We start from the raw sequence: 23391 nt of genomic DNA on the forward strand, positions 1-23391 counted from the left end.
ACCAAATAACTGTTATTTACTTTAACTACTTTTGGGTGGAAATATTTTAAAACATGTGACACTTTCTTCCGATGTTTTAAATGAATATCATTAAAAACTCATTAGGACATTGTTATAAAGCTAAACAAAATTTGATAGTTAAAGGATTTTAGCAATTATCCAATGAAATCCTCAAAGTATAAAGATGTACAGATGAAAGCCCCTACATCACTTCCCCAAGGGTCTCTGACCATGATGGTGCACTAATGCCATCAGGTCATTCAGACCACACTGCAGCATGTTTGTAACAGAGGTATGCCATCCAGAGCACATTGAAGCCATAATTTTGAAACTGACTTTCATAGTTATCCATCTCCCTTATAACTTTCAGTATGCTATGTTATTACTTCTGATTTGATTTTTCTATATTTTATTCCTTTCATCCACTTTGCCTAAGAAACAGATTAACTAACCTGAAGTATACTTAACATAAGTAGGAGAGTCTGAATGAGGGTATGGTGGCTATGTGTGTGAATTGCTTGGCTTTCTAGCCTTTATCTTGGCTTACTTGTGAATGTTCTACAGGTGTGCTGGGGAGCGGGGGGGGGGGGCTCTGGGCTTCATATCACATTATTAGTTGTCTGAATAACTTAAGATCTTTAGGAAATTGAACTATATGCAAAAGTGAGACTTTATTCTTTTGACATTTGGATAAACCTTAAGATCAAACATTGAAAACAAGTTAACCACCCAGCAGCAGCAACCACATAAATAATCTGAGAGTAAGCTGAATTATGGAATGTTAATGTGTTCAATTAGAACTAAGATGCATAAGTTATACAAAAAAGGTGCTCAATTCCGTTTTTAACAACTAAGAAACAAGCAAACAGGTTTCAGGAATGTACGAGCATGCTAGCTTTCTGACTGGGTATATAAGGAGTCTAGTCTTGAAGACTCCTGAGAGGGCTTTATGTTGTAGAGTTACTCACTAGTTTCTACCCCACATGCTCACTAACACACACCATCAGAAGGATGAATACAGCTTGGGTTCTGGAGGATTTAAAACAATAATTTGCCATTGATTTTTCTAGGACAGAGTACATTAATCTGTCACAATCATGAATTGAGGCATCATTAAACGATATCACAAGATCAAGTAGCCAGACTTTGTGGGAAGCTCTTTGACATTGTAAACTTTTAGTAGCTAGAGTCATGCAGTACTCAGACTTTGCAGTACTGATTTTTGTTTTTGTATCAGCTAACATTTGTTAAAAGCAAATTCATTCATGATTACACATGACCTGACAGGGAATGCTTTTAACCATAATTTTATCAATTATGTATCAATGCTTAATGCTAGAACACAATGAGATGATGGTGATGATACGCTAACCAGTTGTGCATGACCAGACCTTAGACATACCACGCATTGTTTTAAGCAGTTCACATACATCTACTCATCTGTGGTAACATGTAGAAGTAGATCTTTACCAGGAAGTACTTCAGGACAGAAGCCTGTCTTCTACACGGCTCCTGCAACAACTGAACATTGCTCATGAAATTCAACCATAAGTCAATTTTCAAGGGCTGAAGCTGGATGCCAGGATAGTTTGGGTCACTGCGTTTCCTAGTGTCTCTGTTGCAATCCTGACTTTCTAGGTTTGACTTTGTCATGATGCGCTTTTCCTAAGCTTCCCACCAGTTGTGAGAAAAGACAATAGGGAAGCAAAGGACAAGAGGAAAAGGGAACAAGGATCTTCTGCACTCCTTCTACTGCTGTTCCACATGAGTTCCAGGTGCTGCTGCACCTGGCAGCAGCAGTCAGTGTAACCTTGAGGTTCTCTCTCTCTTCTCAGGAGCAGCCTCATCATGCCCTGGATATTGCCTTCTTCTTAAATTTCTGGACTCCAGTTCCTGGGGGTCTTCCACCAAGGATTTAACTCCAGCCCCTTCTCTTTGTCCCCCAGGTCCAGCCTTAACACTGATTGCTGTTTTTCTGCCTGGATTGAATTTGGTAAGAGGAGACTCTGGGCTTCCTTGGGCATGTCCACAGTGAACGACTGACCCCCTTGCCAATTAAAAGTGAGACACTGGTGATTTGTGACATGAAGTCCTCTTACTGTTTATTAAAGTGATCACTTTTAGTTGATTATAATGAAGTATCCTGAGAACCAAGTCTCCTGCACTAAATTATTTTAAGAGTTACAATGATGATGATCATAACGGTGGGTGCGGATGTCCTCTTTTGACTGGAGAATTTATAGAAAGTTTTATGCTCACAGCTTTTAATTTTCGGTACAAAGAACAAAGAACAAAAGAACTCCTTTGGGCAGTTATAAAGAGTCTCTTACTTTTATATTGTGGTGGAGTTGCTTCTCTCAAAAAGCAGATGTGTATTTTATTTGTGCCTATTGTAATGATATAAATTGAAATCTTACATTTGACATGTCACCTAGGAGAATGTCAGCGCATTAATTGGGAAGGAAGGTGAGGCTGAAATTCGCAGTAAATTTGGGAATCATAGAGCCTCAAGGGTTTCTAGGACTTTTTTGCTCGTGGAAGTAATTTTCCTAACAGAAGTGTCTAACACCGGACAAAATTGTCCAACACCCAGATTTAGAACCTGTAGAGCCAGGTGTGGTGGTGCATGCCAATAATCCCAGTGATTTGGGAGGCTGAAGCAGGAGAACTGCCATGTTTGAGGCCAGCCTCAGCAATTTAGTGAGACTCTGTCTCAAAATAAAAAAATAAAAAATAAAGGACTGGGAATGTGACTCAGTAGTTAAGCACCCAAAGTTCAATCTCCAGTACCAAAAAAAAAGCCCTTTTGTAACACTTCTACGTAAAGAACCTCAAATCTACCAGGTAACATTCTAATTGAGAGAAAAGGTAATAGAAGAAGAAAGATATAAATAACAACCGTAGTCACGTAGCCAATTGCAGAAATGGAGACAGTAATAGCTATGATTTACTTGACAGCTTTTTCGCAATTATAATGTACACATGCATAAAGATCAGATATATAAACAATATATAAACATTTGTTTATATTAAGTAATCGTTTTTTCTGATCTCCCTCCTCCTGTCCCCTGAACTATTTTATATAAGTACTTTTTTCATAATTGAGAATTTAGGAAACAGAGAATTCAGGTGGGGCTGTAATTGTATTATAAGAATAAATATCTTCACTCAGAAATGATACTAGGATTGTTGCCTAGAGATAGATACAATAACTGCTAAGATTTTGTATATTTCCTTTTTGGAAAAATTATAAGAGTATTTCTGTTTGTACAAAGGATAATCACATCTTATTATTGTGAAGCAGTATAAAATGTACAGCAGTATGTATATAGTTCTGAATCACCAAAGGGCTAAATTATGCCAGTTAGTAAGCAATTATCTGTCAGCTCCATTTCCAACCGTCTATATCTCATTTCATCATGATGGGGCTGAAACCCTGTAATTTTATTTCTTCTCCTCAAGACAATTTCTGTTTGGTTCTGCTGATGGAAAACACTGGAGAGATGGAGGAAAGCAGGAGGAAAGGGCAGGTATTGGGTCCTTTTGTTGACTTTTTTTGCCATTCAGTGTTGCTTTCACCCTGAGATAACAGTTGGTTCCATCTCCAGTTGTTCCGTATTCCCAGAATCATGTTCTTCTCCAGTTTCAGCTAAGCAGTACATCCTGAGTCTTTTCCCAAAAGTGCAAGTGTTTCCCTTCAAGTTCCTAGAATCTAGCAGCAAACCATGGAGAACTGACACTCAGCTCTGAGAAGCCCTGCTCTAGTGATCTGAGCTTCCAGGGGCAACCTGTCCTTGAAGTCTGAATCCCAGCTCTGGGTGGTGGGGATCTAGAGGGTGTCTTTTCCTCAAGTGACCGAGTTCAGCTCCATAAGTCTCTTGTCCCTATTTCTAGGTTCTGTTACCCCATTCTTTCCTGTTCCATATTGCTTTCACAGTTAACATCTCTGTGTGGCTTAACAGGTCCTTCTATATGAAATTCCCTCTGTTGAAATACCTACTGTGGTTCAGTTTTACACAGTCATACTTTGGTTTCTAAACAGCTGTTGAAACTGGAGTACGTCATGTGTCCGTTCAGAGACTCAATCCCACATCTGTTTGATTGGGGGGTAGTGATAGAGATGATATAAATAGTGTCTAAAGTGGTGTTTCCAAAATCGTTTTCTGGGGAATGTTACTGCTAAGAGTTCTTTTGCACAATAACACAATCCTATAGATATAGAAAATATTTTCTTTTAATCAGTTGTCTATTTCATCTTCTAACATAAGTGCTGAGAAAGAATAATGTCCTTTGCAGTGACATGTCCATGAATGCTGTGGAAGGACATGGATGCTATCAGAAAACCATGAAAATTATTATGGAGGAGAGATTACCAGTGGGGAGGAAGGCATAAAGTCCCGTTGAATTGCATGAAGACAAATGTGATTAAAGTTAAGTGAACAAGTTATCAATTCATACTCTCTGGATTTGACTCAGGTATAGAATCTGACTGCTATTTGATTTTAAGCAAAAGCTTTCCTCTTCTCTGTGCCTTGGTTTCCTCATCTCTAAATGGAGAAAACAGCAGTACATACTTTACAGGACTCTTAATGAAGGTGAAATGCAGCATGGTCTCTGAGATGATTGAACCCTACCTACCTGATATTGACCTATCTAATATACTCCTGAAAATAGAAGCAGGCCCTGCATAGTTATAACAAGTTCATTTGGACAGGAAAAAATAGTTAAGAAACAACCTAAGTGTACACAATGGAAAGGACATGGGAGGGATCCAAAACAGTTTCCTCATTCTATAAATGAGAATAGAACTGAGTTTCCCAGAGACGTAAGGCACTGAGTTGTGGAGAAGTTGGATGGAAATCTCAGCCTCTTTGCCTTAGTAAAAGGCTATTTCAATTAAGGTTGTTTGAGCATTTTTACATTTTCCTGGGTAGTGGCTCAGGGTGCTGAGCTCTGGGTGACTTCAATGATGCTTAAGGCCCAGGGTGTCTACTGAAGTTTTTATCCATTTGGACAAACCACATTTCATGCTCTCTCTCTCTCTCCCACTCCTAATTCCTGTTTCCCTGTAACAGTTCAAAGTAAGAGAAACAGGAAGCATCAGGAAGAACTGCAATAATAGAAAGAGGAGTGTAGTCTCATTCATTTTTCATTGTTGATAGAAGAGGTGGGGAGGAAGAATTAATTATTTAAATGTGGACTCCAGTCTTTTCCCAGTCAGGTGACTGAGCCAGTCTTTTATACCTCTACCTCTTAGAATCACCAGGGACACTAACCCTGGGATAGAGGTAACCAGGTAACCAGTACATCTTTCAGTACCTAGGGAAACTGTTCTCCCTAGTTGATGAAACAGATCCAGAGAACCAAGCTTATTCATATTTTATTTAGTGATATACTTAGAAAGGTGGAAATTACAAGTGATAACCACAGTTATAATACACAAAGCTTCCTTGACATCTCTAAGATTTTCCACAACTTCATGGAATTCTGGTAAGCACATTATTTTAAAGGAGAATAGGATAAAACAACACTGTGTAGCAGTGAAACTAAAGCTATGTACATATGCATACATAATTTATTATCAATGTATAATTTATATGTATACAATACCACACTTTACCGAGGTAAAAGAGCACAGCGAGGTTAAAAACAAATGTCTAAATTCAATATAAGCTTTACAATGCCACCAAAAGGCATTTTCCTAGCATAAAGGCCTCCGACATGCTGGTATAAACCTACTAATAAATATTTAGACTGTATTTATATTTTGCACTTTTGTAAACTAAGCCAAAATAAACATATTTAAGGCAACCTTTGAAAGTGTCAGGATTTCTCATCTGCCTCATGGTAAATGTTATTTGCAGTGACAATTAAAAATTATTGAATAATGAAGGACAAAGGTTGACAAATTCATCTGGACTCCATCCTCTTGTGAAAACTTCATCTAATATATTTAAAAGTCCTATTTTTCAGCCATTTCCCACTTATTGTGAGTGGTAACATTATTGCTTTAGGGTCCATACATGCTTCCTCAGAGCTATGAGTTACAGATTTTCAATCTTGATTTCATATCAGAAAAGCATCTACACAAGGCTCAATGCTATTGTGATGTTTTTAAATACAGAAAATGGGAAGTTAAGAGTATAGATTTTCCTACCCACAAGCTATTCAACCCTGCTACTCACTTCCATTGTGTCTTTGGAAAGATAAACGATCCAGTAGACAAGATTGAATCCTGTAAATGCAACAGGGAAGAGAATTCGTGAATACTGGTCTATTTTACTGGTACCCCCAAAGGTTGGCGAGAGTGGTGGTGGGGTGACAGGCGTGGGCTGTAATATGGGTGCTCTGGTGAGGACTTTGCTCCCTTCGTGGGATGGAACTATTGGCAAAGTCAGCGAGGTAATTCTTTTTTTCAGATGGTACTTGGAATCAGAATGCTGTGGAAAAAAACAGAGATATTCATACTAGGTAAAAGATGAGAAGTCACTTTATTCTCTCATTTTTTTTTTTCACCATGGACAAATACTATTGACTACTTTGTAAGTTAAAACATCTACAAACTCTTAGTATATTTTATGTTTCTACTTTTCCAAGAAAGTGTACAAACCCTTTGAAAAGAGTTTCAAACAATAACTTGCTTCCATCTGACATTCTAAAAGTTTAATGCCTCAACAATTGATACCTAGCATATTCCATGATGCAGACAATACACAGACCGTTACAACTTTAGGAAAAGATAAGCCAGCTGCAAGGTAAGCAAAGGCCATTTAGGCATTGGATATGGACAATGGTGTACATGTGTGGAAAGTGGATTCCAAATTACTCAATTCAAGGAAACCAGAGTGCCAGTCAGTGGTACCACTCTAGACAAAGACTCACCCCACATCCTCACATTCACCTGCTTGTGAGTTTGAGCCAGATGAAATTTAACAAGAAAAATTAAGAAATGTAAGAAGAATGAGTATGGCCATGGCTGGTGACCAAGTACAAAGCCTTCTGCTGAGTGAGATGACTTAATGCTTTGACATAGATCTTCCTCTTCACCTAGAAGCTCTATACTGAAAGCCTTCTTCCCACTCAGAAATTCTCCACCAGGTCCCCTCCACATTGACCTCAGAATAGTTACATGTTCTTTTCGACCATTAGATGTTCTGTTCTACTGACATTGTAAAGCAATCAACTTCAGTATTGAAAGAAATGTTTAACACATTCACTGACAGGTGAGAAGGCTAAGTCCAGTGAGGAGAGATGCCTTGTCTGTGGTCACCCTGCTAGCAAAATAAAAGCCCACTGGTCAATTTCAATGCTTGTTTTATCCCAACAGTTTCTTGTCTCTAAAGTATTGAGCCTGTTTCACAGACTTGGATTCTGTCTGATTTAGATTTCTTTCATCCTGTTGAATCTAGGGGGCTTTCCTTTGATTCCTATTGTTTCTTGTCTACATCCTGTAACAATCGCTCTCCTTGAGACCAGGTTGTCTTGCTGGGTCTCTACCTTCAAACACTTGCTGTACATTACCACTGACCTTGCAAAATGGCCTTGTTTCCTCCCTGGCAGCAAAATCACTACTTTGCTGCCTGGCAGGGCATCCTTCTCACGTGGGCCGACTCCTGTGGCTTCAGCCAGCAACCCTGAGGCAGCAGGATGAGACAGCCACCTCCCCTGTGCTGGCTGAGCCACAGGACAAAATGACCTGCTGATATGGTGACATTTGTGCTGCAGGAATAACAACCCCAAGAATCTCTTCTTTCTGTTTTCCCTCCTGAATTTCACTTTTGATTTGCTATGCAAGTTTCTGAGTATCTAAATAATAGTGGTCATCATAGAGAGCTCAAGCCCAGTGAAAACTACGGAAAAATCTACTTCTTCACCCAAAGAAAAAGAAAAAAAGGAAAAAAACAAATAAACAAAGGAATCTGTGGACTCAAGTCTGATTTGACAATTTTAAGCAAAGACTATCTTACCTATTGAATTAGTATTACAGTAGGCAATCTAGACAAAATTCAATAAATCATGACTCTTGGAGGTAGAAGAGGGTTTAAAATAAAGGAAAACCTAGTCTGCCGATCTTGGACAGGAAATAAGTGAGATTCTCTATTTAAAATATGTGACATCAGAGGAATCAATCCTCAGGGTCACCAGACTATATAGTTGGAACCAGAATAACAGTATTTTGGTCTTAGTGCATGCTGCCTCTCTTAGAGAATAAGCTTAGCACCGCCTTACAAGAGTTTTCTACCATGTTTCTCAGACTCTAATTTTTTTTTCATCCATTAAATATGCTATTAAAATATTGCCCAACTGAAAGAGAAAAAAGCATCACTGTTTTTACCCTCCATAAACAGCCACCCTCCTCCCACACATAGGGAACACTGAAATACCTTCCCCTAGGAAAAGTCCTAGAGATCTTGATGGTGTGGGAAGAGAGCAAGCCTTCAGCGGATTTTCTTTCCAGGATCATCTTGACCTTTAGTAGCACACATTACCTGTCTGAAACTTGTCTTTGTTTTCCCGGAAGAAAGCAGGTGTGCCCAGTTCAATGAAGTGAAAAAGTGACTATAAATCATCATATGCCATAATAATGCAAGACACTGTTATTTTCTTCTTCTACCTAGGGGTGTGGGGTGGTAGAGCTGTGTCTGAATCTCTTAGCATTGTCACATTGTCACAGAAGACTTAATGAGGATTGCCAAATATCCCTGGTCCAGAGAGAAAGTCTTCATTCACAACCAAACACCATGAAAAATTTCAGTAAAATGGCATTAGCCTGGAATTAAGGGTCCCGTAGAATAGGATTACTCCCTTCCTCATTACTGGCCCCAATAATCTTTGGAGAGAGTTGCCTGGGAGTGAGGAGAGAAAGGGAGGTGGAAATCCCCAGATTACAGTCCCCTATCTGCTACTTAGTTCTGATATGACTTAGGTCATAGATTTCAGAGATTCTGATTTTCCCCTAAGCTTCACGATCTCATCTTTGAAGTTAGGTATAATCACTACTTTCCTCACAAACTTATTCCTATTTTTCAAGAATTTGAATAAAATGTATGACACACACACACACAAGCACATTGCACAGCAAATTTTAATTATAACTATTTTTCAATTATCTCCAATGTATGTCTGTGTCTTATTCTTATCATTCACTTACCTTCGATCTCCTCTTAGGCTAGAATAACGTGCACCTACCGTCCCATCTCTATCTTTCCTTGACATCTTTCAATATCAAGTTTATGTACCAACTGATATCACTGATTAAGGATGGCTTTATACACTTTTGTGTCTACTTAGGATCACAGTTAGTGTGGCTATTGCCACACTTTCTGTTCTAAATGTAATTATTATGTGCGGCTTATCACCCTTCCTATTGTGAAATTTCCTTGATGATATAGGACACCTTATTCCATGCATGAATGCTCCACATGCCTAGAACATGGACTATTTTCATAAACTTATGCTCAATGAACAAATGAATTAAAATCTAAATATTTTCCAAGATTTGTTAGCGGAGGCAGGAAAAGAGAGAAAAACAAAGTTTTATGATAATGCTATGTTATATTTTAAAATACTTTTTGATATTACATTGTATGGTAGCTACCATTTCTAAATGCTTACTGTTGACCAGCATTATAAGGCAATTTGTTTGCATAATTTTCCTTGAAGACATCTTTAATGCCATATTACATTCATTTCAGAGGTGAAGCAACAGCAGGAAATTCACACAGACAATAAGTGGCAAGGCCTGGATTTAATTCTTCTCAGACACCAAAGATTATATTCTTAGAAATTCCCATGATATTCATCCCCAGTTTTAGGCATGATTTCTCAAACTCAGGACTACTGGGATTCGGGGTTGGATAATTCTCATTGTGACAGACTGTTTAGTGCATTATAGGATATTGATCAGCTTTCCTCACCTCCTCTGATGAGATACCAGTAACACCTTCCACCCCAAGTTGCGACAACCAAAAATGTCTCCAGACATTGCCTACTGTCCTGTGTGTATGGCGGGGGGTACTGTCCCCTTTGGTAATCACTGCTTTGGAGTCACCAGTGTTCCACTGCCCAGCAGCAATGAGGGGTGGTTGCATTTCTAGCAGGCGGCAAATATGATAGGCAAAAGGAATTGCAAAAGTCCTGGCCGCTGTACACACTCAATAATCGGCTACTGGATAATGGAGAAGTGGCACCCTGAGGAGACTGGACACCAATTTAGAAGAAAACACATTGAGTTTCTAAAATGAAAGCCAACCCTGCAAGCCACTGGAGCTCCAGGCTTATATTGGACCCTCCTACTCTACTGTAAGCCCAGCAGCTTCCGTTGAAGGCAAAATAGGCTTTTGTCAGAGTCCAGATGAGGGCTCAGCTTGGGGCTGTCACTGTTTTGAGTGGAACACCTGGGGTTATGAATTTTTCCAGGGCTCCCCTGCTGCTGAGTGTCATCCTGCTTTGGGTATTTTTAGAGCACCTCTTTGTTTTAAGTAACATCATACTGCAAAGGTGCTTTGAGTCAAAATGGACAGTACGGCAATCAATTATTTGGTGTAGGGAAAAGGCATTAAGGAAATATTTAGAACAATTTCAAGTTTTATGTTTTAAAAGAGAGGGCTCAATGGGTAACCTCTTAATATACACATTCTAACCAGGGCTGCACTACTAAATGGACAAAGTGACTGTTTATAGAACAAGCTAGCAGGGACACAAAAACTTCAGAGAGAATATGTTTTGAGAACATTTAGTATTTGAAATATTTTTTAAAACCATTATATTAATCATTATGGAGAAAATTGGAACTCTGCTTGCATTTGTATTACAACTAATAGACTTGGGAGCAAAGATGACTCCAGAATTTCTACAGTGAAACAGCTTGTTGGCATCAACTGGATTCATCGGCATTGGTAGGGGAAACCCAACTCCAGAAAGGAGTATTGGGAGGGGATTGAATTGGACATATGGAGAAACAGCTAACCCCTTACACTCCTCATCTTCTAGTCCACCCCACTCTCCACCATCATTTACACAGTGGTATAACCATACACAGGCAGCACCATGATCTTTCTGGTTCTTAGAACCCAAAATGTCTTAATTCCACCCTTATTTCTATAGCATAATGATAATATTTAAAAAAATCTTAGCAAAATCTGGAAGAGGGAAGGAAAACCTTTTGTCCTTGCAACCTTCACATCTATGTAAGTGAGGGTAGCATGGTAATGGACCACACACAGCCCCACCTTGAAGAGGAGGCAACAAGGACACAAGTCTCATTTCTCCCTCTGTACCCAAGTTTCTATCAACTGACTTAGTGCTTCCAGAACAGAGGCTGGTTCATCTTTCTCTTCTCAGTTTAGACTTCACTCCTCCAAAAATGGAGACGCTATCCAAACTGAGACACTCACAAGGTTCTTCATCCTATTCTATGTCTCTGACCATAGCCTTTATCACAGTTATAAAGGCCCATTAATTGGTTTATTCCATAGTGGCCTCTCTTCCTTTTGGACAAGAAGCTCCATGAGGATGTCACTCAGCACTCAGTAAAGGGCTTGGCACATAAAAGCACTTAACAAACACTTCAACAGCATGAATTATTAAATGAATACACAAGCACCCAACAAATGGGTGCCAGATGGAAATAAAAGAAAGTGAATAAACAATATAATCAGTATAAATGTAGTCATTTTCCTGGCTAGTGAATTTTGATCCATTTTGTATGGAGATAATTAACAAAAAGTTTCATGTCCCTTGTAGAAACAACATGCCAAATCGGGAGTAATGACAACACTCTAAGAGACGGTGCAGGGATGATTCATTCTTAGAAATGCAGCAATAATGATTTAGATCATTAAATTAAAAAAAAAAAAAAAAGAAAAAAAAACCAGCAAGCTATGCCAAAAAAGGTCAAGAACCAAACTTCATCTGGCTGGGGTACAGGAATACCCCAGACACATGAAAGTTTCTGAAACCACAAAGTCAGGAATGACCTTAATGTCAAGATAACACACCAAATAAAAATAGCAACCATATAAGCAGGAGAGACGCTGCTGAAGTTTCTTCTCAAAATCTACGAAATCAAATTTCTAGTTCCAAATGCCTCAAAAGCACAAGAGGACTATTCTATAGAGCACTTTTGAGAATTTAGCCTTAAGGTGTGAGTTTTCTTTTCTTTTCTTTTTTAATTTTGAGACCTGGATTTTAAATGCCTGAATTATTTGCTATTATTATATTAAATTTCAAAGTCAAAATCAAAGTGAGAAAGGTAATAAACAATTGTGCTTAGTTTCCTATGAAAAGCAGTGAACATATTTAAAATACACAACATAGAATCACATAAAATACCCAAGCATTCAATTTCATCTCAACTTCATCATGTTAGTTTGCTATTTCCATGTCCAGCTTATTAAAAAAATGATGTTTTGATTGAAACTGAATAGGCATTTTTAAATGTCACGGTATTTGCAAGGAAAAAATGACCTTGCAATCATAATGCACCATTGTGTAATATAAATTGCAAATGTGAAATTTATGTTTGTTCCTCTACATTATATGAGGCAACCTGTCAAGGTTTCACATGAACAAACAAAATGAAAACATCCTATTTAATCACCTATATTTATTTTAATATGTTCAAAGTTTGCATCGTTTGTTTTTTTTGTTTTTAATTTTTGTATTTTAGCCTTTTATAAACAAAATTCTCCTATTCATTGTTTAAAAATATTCTAAGTGAAACTAAGAGAAAAGGCAACTTGCAAGAAAAAGTATGTTAAAGTGATTTAAATGCAATTTTTTATCCAGTTTTCCAAAGGACCTGTTCATTATATGTTACTATTTTAGGATTGCAGGAGATAGTTTATATGAAAACCTGAGATCTTAAATTCTATCTTATTAATAAATTATACCTTTAAAATAATAGCCTGAGGAGGTGATTACTATATTCTCCAGAGATTTGAAATCATATTCCTCTCAGTACTACATATTTCAAAAAAAGTAAGATAAAGATAGTAATCTTCAATTTCAATATCTGACCACTAAGTATATTCAAAATAATTCCAGTTGCTTTTTACCATATCTTTACTTAATTTTTCTTTTTCATTTTAATCTACTTCTCAAATAAGTTTTTAAACTGAATTCTGATAAATAATTCATGTATAAATTTGTGTTAAGAGCTTTGGACAATATTTATATATACGCATATACATTCAGAAAGATTAAAATAGAATTAATTTTATAAAACCTAAAATCATTTTCAAATATATCATTCATACATTCTCAAATATATGAATATATAATTAAGTTAAAGGAAGAATTTGGGAACTGGCCTCACCTACATTCTCAAAATAATTTATTCCATGGTATATATTCTAGTATATCTGAGTCCTTAAGAAATCGTGGGGAGAGGATGGCTTCACTCTCCACAATGTTGTGAATATTCAGATTTCTAGAATCAATTCTGGATAGTTTTTCTATCCAGTAGTAATTAATATTTTTCTTCTTGGAAATCCTGTTTTCCCATTTGTAAAAGAAGGTAATTATACTAGGTCACTGTCTGGCAGACCTTTACATTCTTTTTTTTTTTTTTTTCTCTTCCTATGGTGGCTAATTCAAGAAAAAAATAATCTATAAATTATATCTCTTGACTTATTATCAGGCTGACCTCTCATTTCCTGGAAAATATGTAAATTCTTAAGTAACCTTATTTTATCAAAGTGAAAATGATCAATTAACAGAATTATCACATTTTTAGTCAAGGAATTCCTCACAGAGAGAAGAGGCACACATAGCTTTATAATTTTTATCACAAAGGTAAAACAAAGATGACTGATCTACACATGGTTTTCAAATTTAGAAATGCTTGCTAAAATTCATCAATTGGAAGAAATTTCCAATTCAAAGTGTCTGCATTACTCAATCTTATAAGCAAAAAAATATCTCTTTCCTAAGTTTTACTCTTTGGGGTTTATATTAAAACAAAGTTATACTTGTCAATCAATTTTCAAATGTATTTTAAAAAGTGTGTCCAGCTTAATTGTGTGAGTATTCACTCATCTATGAAACTGATAGGTGGGAGTCGATTTATGGCCCTTTAAATAACAATGTTACCATTTGTTTTTTTATTCAAATACCTGTCTGGAACAGGGCTTGACCTCAGCAAATTATATGTAAATTTATGAGCATTTCTCACTGATTATAGAACATCCATGTACATGTATCTAATATACAAACATAAATATAAGAATATTTTAATGTGAATCAAACATTTGGATGTGACTCAGAGTTCAGAGAATCTCTTATTCACCATTCATGTCTTGCCCCCATGAAATAAATTAACAAGAAGATCTCTAACAAAAATTGTTCATTCCATAAGAGTTCCTGTTTCTTTCTTTCAGAATCTGAAGTCTCATTAGGATTTTTTATTTTTTTAACTTTATTCTCTGATTTAGTGTAAGCGAACCTGTTCAAAGGAATCATCTAAAGGCTAAGCAGAATTTTCTGGTCTCCTTTGAGGGTCTGGAATCTGCCAGTACAAGTAAAAATGATAAAAGAAGGATGCGAAAGTTTGGAGCAAAGATAAATGAAGGATTGTTCCTTGCTTTCTTTCTGTAATGTTGGAAGCAAAATCGGCCCTGCTCTTGGAACTAGAGTTATGCAACTTGTAACTACGTAGCTTATTATTTTGGACTGTTTATTTGTGTGTAATCACTATTTGGTCCGCCTTTTGCTAAGTAGTGGGTAACATGAGAAAAGAAAACAATTACCACAACAATCTCTGCTTCCAAGGGTTCTGCTGCCTTTGATATTGTCACTGGGGGTTGGGCTGCAAGCTGTGCCTTCCTTTTGGCCTTCTGTGTCTGCAGATTGGTGAAGTAGTTGACAGCTGCAAACTCAATGAGAGCAGAAAAGACGAAAGCAAAGCACACAGCTATGAACCAATCCATGGCGGTTGCATATGACACCTTGGGCAAGGAGTGCCTCGCACTGATGCTTAAAGTGGTCATCGTTAAAACAGTGGTGATCCCTAAAATGAGAAAAAATGAGAAATTCAGTACTAGCATCAGGAATTCAATAGCGAAATCAAATGAGAAGATGTTGGTAGGAGTACCGAACACTCTACCACTGCAGAGTAACGTTTGTTACCTTATTGCATTATAATTGTTCACAATTATTATCATAATTGTGTCATTTTTGTATCATTCAAACTTAGTGCAGTGACTCATACAATGTAGTTTCTCAAAAGTTGTTGAACAGGATTAGTTTATTATAAAATTTTTCATGACTAGTTCTAGTTGCTTACTGCTTGAAAAAAACAACACATGATTATCACGTAAGTAAAAAAAAAAATCTTAAATTTAGAGTCAATTTTAGTAGCTGATAACATCTTTCACAACAATGGAGAAATCTATTTGTTATGAGTATTAACATAAACTTAGGTTATCTCATTTTTTACAAAAAGAATTTCTTGGCCTGGTTTTAGGGTAAAATATTTACTCACAAGAAAATAAATTTCCTCATTCATCTGCCACCAGTTCTCCTGCTTGAACTTCAGACTTGGGGAGTTCATAGATTTAGGAGATGTGTGACATTGATGGTCAATATCACTATGCAGATATACTTTGTAATTTACAAAGATGTATTTAATATACTAAATTGAAGTAATCAGGATCTGTTGGAGATTTAAGTTCAACTCAGGTCTTTTCTCTATACTACTAAATTTATAATCATGAAAATCCACAAAATGTGAATTTCTTTGCTGATAATATTTTTAGTTACTGCTTTTTCTTATTATTTTGATCCATCAGAACTAGTAGTGATAAAGAGAAATAAACATTTGGGTCAACCCATAAGAAATAGGTGATATTTTAGACCTGCAGAAGGACAATTTCATATGATTCAACCTAATAAAAGTAAGAGACAATTTCTCTATGAGTAGGTTCAGTATTCTTTGCCTTTTGTTTTCCCAGATTCACATGTCAGTTTTTACCTGTCTGCTTTTCCTTCCTTATAAAAAAGCGAATCAAAATAAAATATTGCTAAATAGGGCATATGAAAGTCATAGGAAACTAGCCAGAATTCTTGCTGAGACAATATTTTTGTTGATTCACTACACATCTTGCAAAATGATGAGCATCATTTTACAAATATGTGTCTGAGTGAGATAGGAGTCTGTTTCCTTTGTGTTTTGAAAAAGTGCCCTGGTGTGAATATTCACCCAAAACACACAAGCAATGAGAGATGCAGGATAAACAGAGATGGAACACAAAGTGCAAAGCATACCAAAGACAGTTCTTGCTGGTACTGACTCCTTATTAATCCAGAAAGACACCTGGGAAAGAATGACTGTCATAATGCATGGAGTATATATCTGTATCATGAAGTAGCCCATCTTCCTTTGCAAGTGGAAATAAACTGTCATTATTACATATTCACCTGTTGGAAGACGCGTACATCAGTATTATTGCTCTTGACAGTCTGCAAAAGGAATGCAGGTGACTATAAATCATGCAGATTTTTAAATTATCATGGGCTGGCAGAAAACAAGCAAAGACATTTCAACTCATGAAAGGCTACTTGCTCAGCAGCTGATAGAGCAAAGAGACATAAGTTCATTGTTTCAGTGGGGTACTAAAGACTCATACTAAGATTATGCAAATCTTTAAGTGCATCTGGTAGCAAAATCAATTTTGAAGACAACTATGCATCACTTCAAAACAGCAAGTTTGGCTGAAAATGGCTAATGCAATGGGAAAAGAAATAAATGTTTTGAAAATGTGCACTGGGGTCACATTACAGGCAGTAGTCAAATTCTTACCTGTATTAGATTTAATTGTCTCACTAGACACAGTTTGTCCAATCAAATCATACTGCAAGAGGCTAGAAGATTCTTCTGGGACTTCTACTGAGTAAAGTGGTCCTTTTTTCCATGTGTATATGATTTCACTTTTGGGGTAAGCATCTGAATTTGAAACAAGTTAAGCATAGCAGTGAATATGACTATCTGTCTTTTTGTTTTTTTCATTTGAAGCAAGAATTGTCTATAGAAAAAGGGAAATGTAATTTTTAAAAATTTTTTCAATTGGGGTAACTAACAACTCTATGATATTGACTCCAAGTATATTCCTAAAATCATACTGAAAGTGTTATAGTAATTTTTCTCTTTTGTTTCCCTATCTCTGACTAGAATAACATAATTGAATATTTTGAATGCATTATTTGACACTCGGAAACTTTTTGTAACTTACAACTCCCAAACTTGAGTGGACAAGCATGCCCATCCATAGGAAAGTTAACCAGCCTCATGGGACAGTCAGCATTGATGGTCAGCCTGGGAACATTGAAACGAATGGTTCTGAGTTAGTACCATGGGCAAGTCAATTGGGCAGAGAAAATAGATTTAGAGAAACCTCACCTCATGGTGTAGAGAATTGTTCCATTCTGCATTATTCTGAAGAGTTTATTAGGGGTTGTCATATTGTGAGCAATTGACTTTTTGCCATTCCTAAAAAAAGTGTCAGGTGTCCAGATTTTACTGACCATCAAGTTATTTAAACTCAGAATTTCAGTTGGCCCCCCAAACTTCAACCTCTCATCAGTCCAGGTCTGGCGGAAGAAAACGTCCATTGTATACTCCTAAAAGATAATAAAATAGTCACACAGAATGAGGATATGGTTTTGTTTACAATAGTTCATTCACTAACTTCTATACTCAATTCTAAAATTAAGCAATAAAGCAACATTTTCTGACAATAATTTCTCAATAAAGTTAAATAATAATTTAATAAGTAAATAATGATTTTATAATCAATGTGAAATTGATTATTATAATCAATGGATAATTTATCATTAATGAATAATGATTTTTGGCCAATCATTATTTTTCTCAAATAGAGAAAAGATATGCTGTGTTGTGCAAACCTCATTCTCCCCCACTCCAGCTATCCTCACTTTCTCTCTACATCTGTTCGATCATTTATCTTCCCATCTATGAACCTATGCATACCTCCCTATTTAAATTAGAAGAAAAACACTTGAAAATATTTATAGTCTAGGCTTTGTACAGACCTTACTACATCAGTTAATCTCACCCTTCTGCTCAGTTCCTCATTCACCAGCAAAAGAGTCTCAGAGCATTGCAGTATCATTCAGAAAAGTCCCAAGAATAAACCTGATTAGCATGTTATGGTCACACATCATACTATTTTATATTCTTGTCAGAGAACATACAAGCAAATGTTACCATGATTATTCCAAACAGAACATCATTTAAGTCTGAATATAAATATTAAGAGCCACAAACTTTTGACTTTCATGAAATAACATCAAAAATTTTAGGAATTTTGATAAGGTTATTGCACAAGCTATTGACAATAACTTGTAATTATACCAAAGCAATGCCAATAATTGTTTTGTCTACTTTATAAATTCCTTCATGATATCTATTATTACTGGTAGTAATTTTGTTTTAAAAATATAACACACAATGTAGTCATACAATAGATATCCAAGCTACATTAACTTGGATACAAATATATTTTACAAGTGCACTTTAAAGGAGACACATGTCTGAGATAAAATTCCAAGTATGCCTAGATTCAAATGATCAGTAGCTGTTGAACTACTGGTTGTTTCTAGCTGGGGTGAGTCAGTATCTGAATGAATCATATAATACTAAAATAATCAGCATTCTGGGTTACGGGTACTTATCTCAAGTTTTAGGATACTTATCTCTTCATAAAGCCCTTTCTAGATCTCTCCCCATCTTTCTGGTTTTTTTTTTTTTTTTTATTTCTTCTTTCTCTCTCCCTCTTTTCCCTCCCCCTTTATTCCTTTCTCTTTTTTTTTTTCCTTTCATCCCTTTTTCTTCTTTTCTTGTCAATTCAAAAGGCTAAAGATAAAATAAAACCTCCAATAACCATCCAGAATTATATTTCCCTAATAAAATGGAATGGCATACCTATTTAAAGACAGCTATGTGTGTTTCCACATTAGTATTTGTATTTTAGCTTCAAAGGAAGGAATGCTACCTGAGACCTGTGAAAGAATATCATGATACACTTTGTTCTAGAGGACTAGTTCAGGTTTTCATCTCCACTTACTATAAATACCTTCTTACGAATCCTACAGCCATCTGTACCTGGAACAGAGTCCCCAGAACACCCACTGGTCCATTGCAATGTAAAAAGTGGAACGCGTGAGCTGTTCCAAGTACTCCTTTACTGTTTTAACAAAGTAGACTGACGACGATGTACTGCAAAAGACAGGTATATTTTAAGTTTCATAGGTACCTCCATATACTTTTATAGGGCACAGAATCCTTTTTGTTTTGTTTTGTTTTGTTTTAACTACTCAAACAATTGTATAAGGACTTCAAAAGAAATTCTCCTCTTTGTAGGAAAGAATCAGTGCATGCTATGTGGATGGAAGAGAGGATCTAATCTTTAAAAGTCCTTCAGCCCAAAATGTTCCAGCAGAGCCCTTAGTGAAATGTGAAGATTAAGCAGTAATCTGCTCTAATGGCCGAGCCCTCTCAGCATGAATGCACATATTGCATCATGCATCTAGAGCCAAGCTTGGTGACCCATTATCATTAGTCGTGGGACTCAGCTCTCCTCTACCAAGTAAAAATCCCCAACTCCATCAGCAATCACTCACCATCTCCACATCTGACACGGGTCCAAAGCTGGTAACATAAATGTCTGTTTTGACTTCGGTGACAGCACCTGGAATTAACCCAGAGGGTTGGGGTGATTATTGCCAGTCATATTAATGGAGACTGGGCTTAACGACTCCAAAAATCCCCTACCCACAACCAGAGTCAGTAGTCGATTCTATGATGCTCCAGTCATGGGCCACCTTGTATCTTTCAATTCTGAAAACTCCCATTAGTTGTATTATTTTAAATTTATTCTAGTATAATTGAGAAAATATTAAGGAAAGAAAGAGAAAGGAATTGTCATTCTAATAAAATAATGATGCATAAATACATACATATATTTTTTCATGAAGCAAATGCTAAGGGATACTTAACATAGAGGATCAAGTAACTTCCATAAGGTCACTAATTGAAGAAGGGTCAGAGACTAAATAGGAATACATGAATGGCCTGTCTCTGGAACCCCTATTCCTTACCACTCAGATGACCTACCCCCTTTCTCACCCCTCTAGGACTGGGAAGGGCTATAAAGGATGAAGGAAACTTCAGGTGTTTGGCTTAGCAAAAAGACAGCTTCTTACCTCCAAATCCCGGCCGCAGCCGGTTGTCATAGCCTTCAAGCAGATTGTCCAGGATTCGACTGATGTTTTCTGAGTAGAAGTTGCTGTCATCTTCAAGTTTCCCCAGAGCATTTTCTATCCTGAAGTTAAGACAATCAATGCTTCTCATTTCTGGTCTCGGAGAAAATATGTTGTCTGTGCTACCCTAGTTCACCCCATCACAAATACAGGCTACACCACCCCTGGTTCCTTCTGCAGTTCGGTAGAGAAGTCACCCAGTGGGCATATACTTTCCCTTTCCTCAAAGCTAGAAGGAAAAATATCTTACTCACCATAAAATAATGTATAGCCAGGGCAGAAGTGACACCATCCTACAATTCACGGAAATGCCCATTTCACCCTTCTCCTGGTTTATTCCTTCCCCTGGACCAGCTCTCCTTTGCCAATCAACTAGAGAAATCCTCCAAACCCCTCATATCCCTCTTCCTTGCTTGCTTCCAGTCAGTAATCCAACAGATGAGGAGGCTGTCAGAAAAACTTTGAGGGTTCCCCGGGCTGTCTTTGATCTTGTTTCTGTCTCTTCACGTGGAAGGAGGTGGTTTGTGGTCTTAGACTACGTCCTGCAGGCACCCAACCTCCTCCACCTGACTCAGTTGGGAAATGAAGACTGGAGGGACAGTGCACGGTCGGAGAGCAGTGACAATAATCGAACAAGGCATTAGGGGAGATTAGAAGGAAGAAATCCACTGCTAGTTTTGGCATGGAATTAGCAGGGCCTGTGAGGAAATCTGGAAAGCAGTGGCATCTTGCTGATTGAGATTATGTTCCAATGGGCTCAGCATTTATTATTTCTATGGTTCACAGAAGGATTCCTGCATAGCTCTTACTGCTTGAAGAGTTGAACAATATTGGAACGCTCCTGGATTCTCTTTCTGATTTTTGTCTGCCTTATGGGCAGCAGACACACCCTTCCTTTGTATTTAAAAATAACCCCTCACTATTCATTTACCAGCACTTATAGCACACCACAACAATGTCATCTTACTCTGAGTAATTTTCTCTAAGTTGCAGATTCTCCTGTTTTCTCAAGCTACTGCTCTCTTTAGGAATTTGATCAGTTTCATAAAATTGTCTATAGAAGACAATGCTGAGAAATGGCTGGTTAAGTTTCCTCAATGCAAAAATATTGCAAGAATAAAACATCCACAGCCATGGTAAATCATGAAGTTACTGGCCCTATTTTATAAAGATTGCTTAAGTCCAAAGAAAAATGCTTGAATCAAAGAAATAGCATTCTTTATTAGTTCTGGTAGGAGGAAGTATAGTAAAAGTTTTTCTCCTTAAGCCTTAAAGTTTTAATCTTTAAAAGGAAAATAATAGAAATTATAATAAATAAAATTAATCATAATAAACAAAACATAGTTAAGATAATTTAAAAGCATAATAAAAAATGTGAAAATTCAGGAATATCAGATCAAAAAATCAAATGTTTCAGTTCACAATTGTCCTGCTGTTCATGATCCATATTTTCAGAATCTAAAATTCTACAAAGCTTTGGTAACTACACAGACATATAGCATGGTCTTAAAAATCACACAAGAAGACATGCCATCAATCATTTCAATAAATCAGATATAGCCAAAGAGAAACAGGTTAAAACAGGAACAACGCAAGAGTTCCTATGATTTTAAGATTGCTGAAGCTTGTGGTTACATTGAATTTTCTGATTACCCATCAAAAATCTGAATTCCTTCCAACATCCCTGGCAAGTGATTTTCAGCTTCTGTTTCCTCATATTGTTTTACTTGTGTTGTAAGCAAACCTGCAACCTGGTCCTAGCCCTCACCTTTGATGCCATGTAAAACAGATCCTCAGGGAAAGACTGCATGGCCGCCATTAAACAAAGATGCTCACTGTGTTCTCTCTGATTTAAGTAAGATACGTGCTCCTAAACCTCCTGCTCACTACAGACTGGGTTTCCACATCTCTCCTCACCCTTCTCAGTCTCTGCTGACCACAACACATTTTCCACTCATATTGATTGTACTATTACTTTAAATCCCTAAATATCTGATGTATATGATGCAGTTAGAAAATACAGTATCCATTTTTACTACAACTTAGTTTTTATTTCAAGCATAGGCACCAGTATTTAAATGTTACTTTATTAGATTTGGATCATTTATATCAAAATACTTACTTTCCATCTCTGATTTATGTGATTACAAAGAAAATTTAGTGAGAACTCTAGGAAGGGATTTTTTTAATGTAGTAAGGAAAAATTGAATATAGTTACATTTGTCTCTAAAGGAAAGATACACATGTCTAATTCTATTTTTGATAGGTGTTCATTGGTGAATAATTAATGAAAAGAAAACAAGCCCTTTTCAACTCTCAATAGGATAAAAATATACTAGAGCTGAAAGAGATGATAAACTATGTAATCTCAGTTATTTCACTGCAGAGAACCTGGCCTTTAAACAACTGTGCTAGACCTGGTCATTTTAAAATGCTCAAGTTCTATAATTCTAAGGATTCAAATTTTTGTATACGATAGTGTCTACATGTAATGAAGTTCCTTGATCATGCATCGCTCTTCAGAATTGGGTCAGACAAGGTGTATTAGCAGCAATGCTAATTAAATTGCAATTGTTATTTTCCTATGGAACTAGTAAGAAAAGAGTTCAAGAACATAACAATGACTATGACTTTGGCAGGTGTATAGCCACTTATGCAGCATTTTATCTATGAAAATAAAGCACTGGTGCTTCCCCATACAGACAATTGCCTTCTCTGAACAATCTGAGAATATTTACCCCTTATCTGTCCATATCTCAGTTATTTCTCCAAAATATGTTCTTTTTTTTTTTTTAAATCACCTTGAACAATAACTTTTTTGCTTTATTTTTATGTCCATTGAGAAGTCCAAAACTACTGTCTTTCTCAACAATACTGCTATCAATATGTTGGACTTTGCAGAAAGACAATGTAGGGGGAAAACCAAATTCCTCCCTCTGTGTCTTGTATGTTAATTCTTTGCACCACCATCACTAACATAGTTTTGTCGATACACAATGCCTTTTCAAAGATTCAGTGAAAGTTGAAGGAATTATTGCACAGAAAGAACAACCCTGTCACCATGCACTAAATAGAATTTTTCATGATATAAAGGAATCAATGCGTACATAC

At 36.6% G+C, this 23391-nt stretch overlaps 1 protein-coding gene across 2 annotated transcripts; it reads right to left on the bottom strand.

Annotated features, from left to right (window-relative positions):
• Window positions 1–5367: 5367 nt before the first annotated feature.
• GABRA6 (gamma-aminobutyric acid type A receptor subunit alpha6) lies at window positions 5368–21069 on the bottom strand. Of its 2 annotated transcripts, XM_079145648.1 has the most exons (9): window positions 20535–21067; window positions 20224–20342; window positions 19642–19709; window positions 17399–17619; window positions 17232–17314; window positions 16802–16945; window positions 16267–16419; window positions 14751–15010; window positions 5368–6440 (listed from the first exon to the last, which is right to left on the bottom strand). In XM_079145648.1, exons 1-9 carry the CDS (start codon window positions 20594–20596, stop codon window positions 6165–6167), a joined length of 1386 nt encoding a protein of 461 aa, XP_079001774.1. In that variant the 5' UTR covers window positions 20597–21067; the 3' UTR covers window positions 5368–6164. The 2 variants fall into 2 exon arrangements, with proteins under 2 accessions (XP_079001774.1, XP_079001775.1); XM_079145649.1 differs by lacking the exon at window positions 16802–16945 and having other exon boundaries at window positions 20535–21069.
• Window positions 21070–23391: the final 2322 nt, after the last annotated feature.

Source organism: Sciurus vulgaris (assembly GCF_902686455.1).
Source record: "Sciurus vulgaris genome assembly, chromosome: 6".
NCBI lineage: Eukaryota > Metazoa > Chordata > Mammalia > Rodentia > Sciuridae > Sciurus > Sciurus vulgaris.

Coding starts and splice junctions, on each gene's coding strand:
- GABRA6 (XM_079145648.1), bottom strand. CDS start 20,596: ATGGGCATTTCCGTGAATTGTAGGATGGTGTCACTTCTGCCCTGGCTA. Junction 16,420..16,801: donor GACAATTAAATCTAATACAG/GTAAGAATTTGA, acceptor GTCTTCCAACAG/GTGAATATGTAATAATGACA. Junction 6,441..14,750: donor TGGAAGCAGAGATTGTTGTG/GTAATTGTTTTC, acceptor TTTTTTCCACAG/CATTCTGATTCCAAGTACCA.